We start from the raw sequence: 6,696 nt of genomic DNA, 5'->3' as shown, positions 1-6,696 counted from the left end.
GCAGAGGGAGCGGCAGCGCTGGGCCCGCAGAGGAGGAGGAGGAGGAGGAGGAAGAAGAGTGGGGCGCTAGGTGGACCGAAGGTGGCTCCCTGCCCAGCCCGGCCCGCAGCGGCGGAGGCATCTGCCCGCGCCCTGGCAGCCCCCCGAGCCCAGGACTGCCGGGGGGCCCTGGGCAGCCGGGGAGCCCTGGGCAGCCGGGGGGCCCTGGGCAGCCGGGGGGCCCTGGGCAGCCGGGGGGCCCTGGGCAGGGGCGGGGGAGGTACCCACGCCCCGCCTCCTCTGCGCTGGGGGAGGGGACCGTGAGGTGCCACGGGCAGCCGCCGTGGCGGCGGCGGCGTGGGGCCCGAGAGCTCGCTCACGCGTGGGGCCCCGGCCCGGGAGGGGCGGCTGAGGGGGCGTGGTCTCCAAGGGGCGGGGCCGCGGTCGCTCGAGCCCCGCCCGCCCCCTCCCCTCCCTCTCCTCCCTCCGCGGCCCCGCCCGCGTGCAACAGTTTCCCCAAAGTTGCGGCCCCGGCGGCGGCGGCCGGGGCTGGGCTGGGCTCGTGGGCAGCGGGCGGCGCGCGGCCGGGGGGCGGGGGAGGGCGGGACCCGCGGCCCGGCTCGTGGCCCCGAGTCGTTGGGGAGAGCCCGAGAGGAGCGGAGCCCAGGGGCCGAGGAGGAGGAGGAGGAGGAGGAAGAGGAGCAGCAGCAGCAGCTGCAGCGGCGGCGGCGGCGGCGGCGGCGGCGGAGCGGAGCCCAGCCCGGGGATGGAGCCGGCGGCGGCCCGGCGCTGAGGCGCGGCACCAGCATGGGCACCCGGCAGACCAAGGGCAGCCTGGACGAGAGCTCCGGCGCGCCCTCCGACGCCGCCCCGGGCCCGGGCTCGGCCATGGCCATGGCCACGGCCACGGCCATCCCCCGCCGCCGGAGCTCGGTCCGCGAGCGAGGCGAGTTGTGGGCGGCGCTGCTGCTGCGCTCCGGGTCCAAGGCGGGCCGCTCTGTGTCCGGCTCCACCGCCGGCTCCGGGGTGGGCCTGGCCCCCTACCACCGCCGGGTGACCATGATCCAGGAACTGCTGGCGCTGGTGCGCCAGGGCCGCCAGGAGGAGGCCGGCGAGGTGCTCCGGCACCTGCGCCAGGTGAGAGTCCGCGGGGGGGTGTCGGGGGACAGCGGGGGGGGGGCAGGCGGGAGCCTCCCGGATCGGGGAGACTGGGGGAGGGCTCAAGGCGGGGAGCGCACGGGCCGGGGGAGGCGGGAGGGGACTCCGAAGAAGGGGCCGGGAGGGAGGTGCACGGCGCGGAGGCCTGGGGAGCGCATGGGGGAACCCCGAGAAGAGAACCGGGCAGGGGGCGCCTGAGGATGCCGCCGGAGCCTCAGGGTCACGCGAGCCGTTCAGCGGGCTGAGATGCGGCCGGGGATGTTCGTCCCGTCCCCTGCTAGGGCAGCCGGGGGGAGGGGAGGCGGGATCCCCGCAGACTCCGCTTTCCCCCTCTCCCGCTGGCCTGGCTGCCCTCCGAGGCAGGCTCGGAGACGGCTGCGCCCTCTCCAGGGGGATGCCCAGGCTTGCTCTGTGGTTTTTGGCGCTTCTCACCGAGGGGCGCCGGACTTGGGGGAGGGGGAGCGGGGATCCCAGATGGTTCAGTCGGGGATCTGTGTTCTCTCCTGTACCAGGGCACGGGATGTATTCAGGAGGGAGGGAGGGCAGACTAGGGACGAGAAGCTGGGGCAGCAGGGAGGGGGAGGATTTGGAGGGAGGAAGGCTGGGGAGTTTACCTCTTCACATTTACCCACCCGGATCCCTAGGGCTTCTCCTGGGCCCAGGGAAGAGAACCTGGTCAGGGGAAGGAAACAGGGGGCCGGGAAGCTTCATCATTGGCGCAGCCCGGCCCCTTCTGGGCTCCATTTTCTCTCTGCCTCTCTCCTACTTCCAGCGTAGCCCGCAGACATTGGGGGGGGAGGGGGGGCTCCTGCGCCTGAGGGAATCCCAGCTCGGTCCTCCCGCCCGCACACCTGTACCCACTTATACACATGTTGGAAGCAGCAGCATTGGAGGCTGGAAGCTGGGCGAGAGCTGGACTTCACTGCCCCCTAGGCTATACTAGAGAGAGGGAGAAAGACAGGATGCTGTTGAGAAAGAAATGCAATGGATGGGATGGTGGAACACCCTCCAAGTGTGTGAGGCTCTGAGGCTGCCCTTTGAACTGTGTGTGTGTCTGTGTCTCTCTCTGTGTCTCTCCTCTCTCTTTTCTCTGTCTCTCTCTCTCTGCGTTTCTCTCTCTGTCTCTCTCTCTTTCTCTGTCTCTCTCTGTCTCTCTGTGTGTGTGTGTCTACCTCTCTCTCTCTTTCTCTCTCTCTATCTCTATTTGTGTATGTGTGTCTCTCTTTCTCTGTCTCTATCTCTGTCTCTCTCTGTCTCTATCTCTGTCTCTCTGTCTCTGTCTCTCTCTCTCTCTATCTCTCTGCCTCTGTCTCTCTCTCCTCTCTCTTTTCTCTATCTCTATCTCTGTCTGTTTGTCTGTCTGTCTCTCTCTAACACACACACACACACACCCTCCTACTTTAAAGGACAAAACCTAAAAGGACAAAATCACCTTCTCTATTTCTAGCCCCCTAGCTTGCTTGTAGCCCTCAAAAAGTGTGGTCTACATTCACCCAGAGCATGTAGCACTTCCCGGGAGTCAGGAAATCGGGGTCTGGCCCCGGCCCTGCTGGGTGGTCTCCCTCTAATCCACGCCCCTCTCTGGGCTTCCACCTCTCGAAGGAGACTTTGGATGAGGTGATCCCATTTTCTTCCCAGTGCTAACGTTCTCTGGCTCCAGCCAGCAAGGGAGAACAGCAAGTTCTGTTCACAGGCAGGTTTCGTGACAGAAAAAAAAAAAAATCAGTGGGGCCCAGAGCTCAGCCCCATGGTCTCTCTCAGGAGCAAAGTCTCTGTCTGTACTTCTCTGCCGTTGCTGTTTTTATGGCCGGAAAGCTTTGAGCTCTCACTTGCTGCCTTTTGGTCCCAAAGCCCCAACCAATGCCTGCGGGAGAAATCCGGGCTGCTGCTTTTGATGATGCGCTGTCTGGTCCACACTGATGTGATTTGTCTGCTGTTCCCCGGCTTCCTCCGGGAGGTGGAGGTGCTAACAGGGTTAGCTTTGCATGCCAGGCGGGAGCAGGCAGATCTTCCCGACCCAACAGTGGCAGGCAAAGCCCTTCTCTTCCTCCTCCTCCTCCTCTCCTCCTGCCCTTGACTGTGCCATCCTGGCTCCAGGAATAATTCCACTTCTTAGGAGAATGAATCCCTTCTCTTCTCTGAGCCTTAGTTTCTTCCTCTGTAAAATGAGGTGTTAAGGGTTCTTAACTTGGGATCCACGTAGATTTCATGGAGACTGTGAATTTGGATGGGAAAAAATGGCATCTCGATTTGCAGTGACTTTGGCTGAAATTGAACGTTTTCTTCATTTATTTAAAATCATTATTCTAAGAAAGTTTATAGGCTTTGACAGATTGCCCATGGGGTCCCCCCAGGGACCATGGGTTGCATCCACAGTCTTGTCAGGCTGCCTGAGGAGCCCCTGGAGGGCCAGTGGTTTCCTCAGGCCATTAGGGGTCCCCAAGGGTCTCTAGGCTTTCTCAGGTGAGGGGTCCATGGCTTGTCCATGGCTTGTCAGACTGTCCATGGGGTCCCTGGGGGAATCCCTGGGCTTCATCGATAGGCTTGTCAGATGTCCGAGGGTCTTACTCAGGCTATGAGGGGTCTCCAAGGGTTTATGGACTTTCTCAGGTCACCCCCAGAGTCCATGGGCTTCATCAAACCCCAGAGGGTTCATGGTTTCCTCAACTGCCAAGGAGGGGGAGGTTGATGGCAAGAGAATGGACCTGACCTTACAGGTCAGACAGAATTAAGCAGAGCGTGGGGGGAGGGGGGGAAGGGGAGAGGGTAAGGGAGGTAAAGAACGCCTTGCCAGAGGTTTCTCAGACTCCTTCTAGCTCTTTTTTATATTTGTGTGAGGTTGTAAATATATTCCTCATGATGTTCATCATCCCTGGAGAAGCTCCTGCCATCCTAATAGCTTTATGCAAAGAGGAGCTAAGGATCAGGAGGCCAGAGATCTGGGTTCAAGTCTCCATTCTAGTACTCATTAGCCCAGTGACCTTGGACAAGTCCTTTTACCCAAATTTCAGGTTCTTCCTCTATTTTAGGTCAGAAAGTCAGATGAAGGTGGTCTCTGGGGTCCCCTAGTCTCTGATGCTCCCTGACTCCAGTTTTCTAACATTTGCTCTTTATATCAGGATCCATACATGTTCTCTGAAGATTTATTAGAAATCCTCTACCACTGGCACCTTTGAATGGCAGGAGTGCCAGATGGCAAATTTGGGAAGTCTGGGTTGGAATCCTATCCCTACCATGAGCTTGCCGTGTGGCTTCCCCTCTCGGGGGCACAATGAAAAGGCTGGTGCCAGAGCTTCAAGTCTCCTCTTGTGGACTCTTTGCCCAGTAGGCTGGGGAAATCTCTCCACTTTTCAGCAGAATCATTTTTTAAATAAGTGAAGGAAATACTCCATTTCACTTAGAGATGAGTGAGGGAAAAAAAAAATGGAACTTTTTCCACCCAAGTTCATAGACCCCCTAAAGTTTGTTATCCACAAGTCCCCCTCACTCTTCTGGGTCCCCGGGTCCTAGAGGATCTCTATGATCTTCCCAAGGCCAAAGCCTTCAGAACTGACTCTGTCTGACCTTTTCAAGCCGACTCCCAGGAATCAGAGATCAGTGGCCCTGAAAGAAAGAAAAGAAAGAGTGGAAAAGGGAATATAGGAAAGAAAGGTAAGAAGGGTGGAAGGAAGGGAGAGAGAAGGGAACAGAGGAAGGAAGGAAAGAAGGAGGAAGGGAAGGAAGGAAAGAGAAGGAAGAAGGAAATAAAGAAAAATGAGGAAGAAAGGAAGAAGAGGGAGGGAAGGAAGAAAAAGAAAGAAAAAAGGAATAGGAGGAGGGAGGGAAGAAATGAAGGAAGAAGAGAAGGAGGGAAGAAATAAAGAAAAAATAAGGAAGGAAGAAGAGGGAGAGAGGGAAAGAAGGAAGGAAGGAAAGACAGAAAAGGGGAGAAAATAAAGAAAAATAAGGAGAGGAGGAGGGAGGGAAGAAAAGAAAAAAAAGAGAGAAGGAGGGAAAGGAGAAAGAGACAGAGATAGAGAACTAAATAACATTCTGTCACTCTGTGCGACATTCTATACTCATAGACCCCCACTCTGCAAAGAAGGGAAGGAGGTATATTTCTTCATCTTTTTTTCGGGGCTTATCCTGGCCATTATAATGCTGTAGTTGTAGTTCAGTCCCAGGATAGCGTTTGTAGGTCTGGGTGCTGAGGAGAGGCAGCGGTGTCTGTTTCTGGTCGGCCTCCTTGGAGAGCCCTCAGAGTTCATGGAGGCAGAGCCGGCCTCCAAGGCTGGGGAATGGCCCAGATGCCCCGGGAAGGCCCTCTCCCAGCCTGGGACTGGCGGCCGCTGAGCTGGCTGGCGTCCCCGAGCTCGGGTTTCTGTGTAGCTCAGCTGGGTGAGCCAGGTGGGTGTGTCTCGCTAAACTATGAGCTACAATGGTTAGAGGGAGGCAGGAATGCAAGGAGACCAGTGGCCGGGAGCCAGGAGTCCTGGGTTCTGCTCTCAGCCCTGACCCTTCCCTCCCTGTGGGACCGTGAAGTGAAGTCATCAGGACAGCTTGGGGCCTCGGCTTTTCCACCCACTCCACGCTGGCTCAGGGTGGCTCCGGTTGCTCTGGGCCCAGAGGAGTGAGAAATCACTCACATGTGTTAACAGTCAAACCGAAAGAGGTCAGTACCTGATACTGGGGGATATTGGCCCGAGCTAGACTTTTTTTTATGTCCCTCAGGATCATAGCTAGAGGGGACCTTGGAGGTCATCGAGTCCAACACTTTCTTTTTACAGATGAAGCTCAGGGAAATTAAATGAATTCCCAGAGGTCACAGGGGCAGGAAAGAAGGGAAGACGCATTTATAGAGCATCTACTGTGGGGGTTAAGTGCTTTTATTATTTCTTTCTATCCTCACCACAATCTTATGAAGTAGAGGCTGTTATTATCCCCATTTTACAGTTAAGGAAACTGAGGCCAAGTTAGTAAGAAGTCAGTGTCTTGAGGCTGGATTTGAACTTGTTGCAGGCCCAACACTTAGAAGGGTTAGCATTCAAACCTCAGACTTAGAGCAAAGCTGGAGACCAGCTTGGCTGGCACCTAAAAGAGACCGAGACCTTCAGAATGAAGGCTGCAAAGCATAGAGTTAGTTATAAGTGCTTTGGTTCTGGATTCAAAGGATGTGGGTTCAAATCTCCTTGAATGCTGCTACTTGTATAACTCTGGCTCAATCCCAGCCTTCTTGGTCTCAGCTGAAAATTGAGGGCCTGGACTAGATGAGGAGAAGGTAAATTTCAGCTCTGACACTGGTTATTTTCCAGCGTCTGTGTCTGGTGTGTGTGTGTGTGTGTGTGTGTGTGTGTGTGTGGAATGGGGCAGGGGGAAGGATTACTGCTGTTCAGCAAGAAAATCCTATGGCCTGCAAGATGCCAAAGGGCATTCTGAATCCTCAAAGGAGGATCATGGGAACCACCTCCTCTGCTGAAAGGGACCCTGGAACTCCTTCACATCTGTTCTCCCCACTCACTGGGCCCTACAGTGTCCCAAGCTGCAGGCAGAACCTGGGAAATTTCCAAGGTCCTAGACCAC

General features: G+C 57.0%; 1 protein-coding gene across 1 annotated transcript in view; it reads left to right on the top strand.

Annotated features, from left to right (window-relative positions):
- Positions 1–705: 705 nt before the first annotated feature.
- The window catches only part of LRRC75A (leucine rich repeat containing 75A), a 109,180-nt gene continuing 103,189 nt past the window's right edge, over positions 706–6,696 (top strand). The window contains exon 1 of the mRNA XM_031967875.1: positions 706–1,116. Coding sequence (XP_031823735.1) covers positions 787–1,116 — 330 coding nt within the window. The 5' untranslated portion in view covers positions 706–786. The remainder of the gene's footprint in view (positions 1,117–6,696) is intronic.

The sequence above is a fragment of the Sarcophilus harrisii genome, chromosome 4 (genome assembly GCF_902635505.1).
Source record: "Sarcophilus harrisii chromosome 4, mSarHar1.11, whole genome shotgun sequence".
Lineage (NCBI taxonomy): Eukaryota > Metazoa > Chordata > Mammalia > Dasyuromorphia > Dasyuridae > Sarcophilus > Sarcophilus harrisii.
This window is presented reverse-complemented; position numbering and strand designations above follow the sequence as displayed.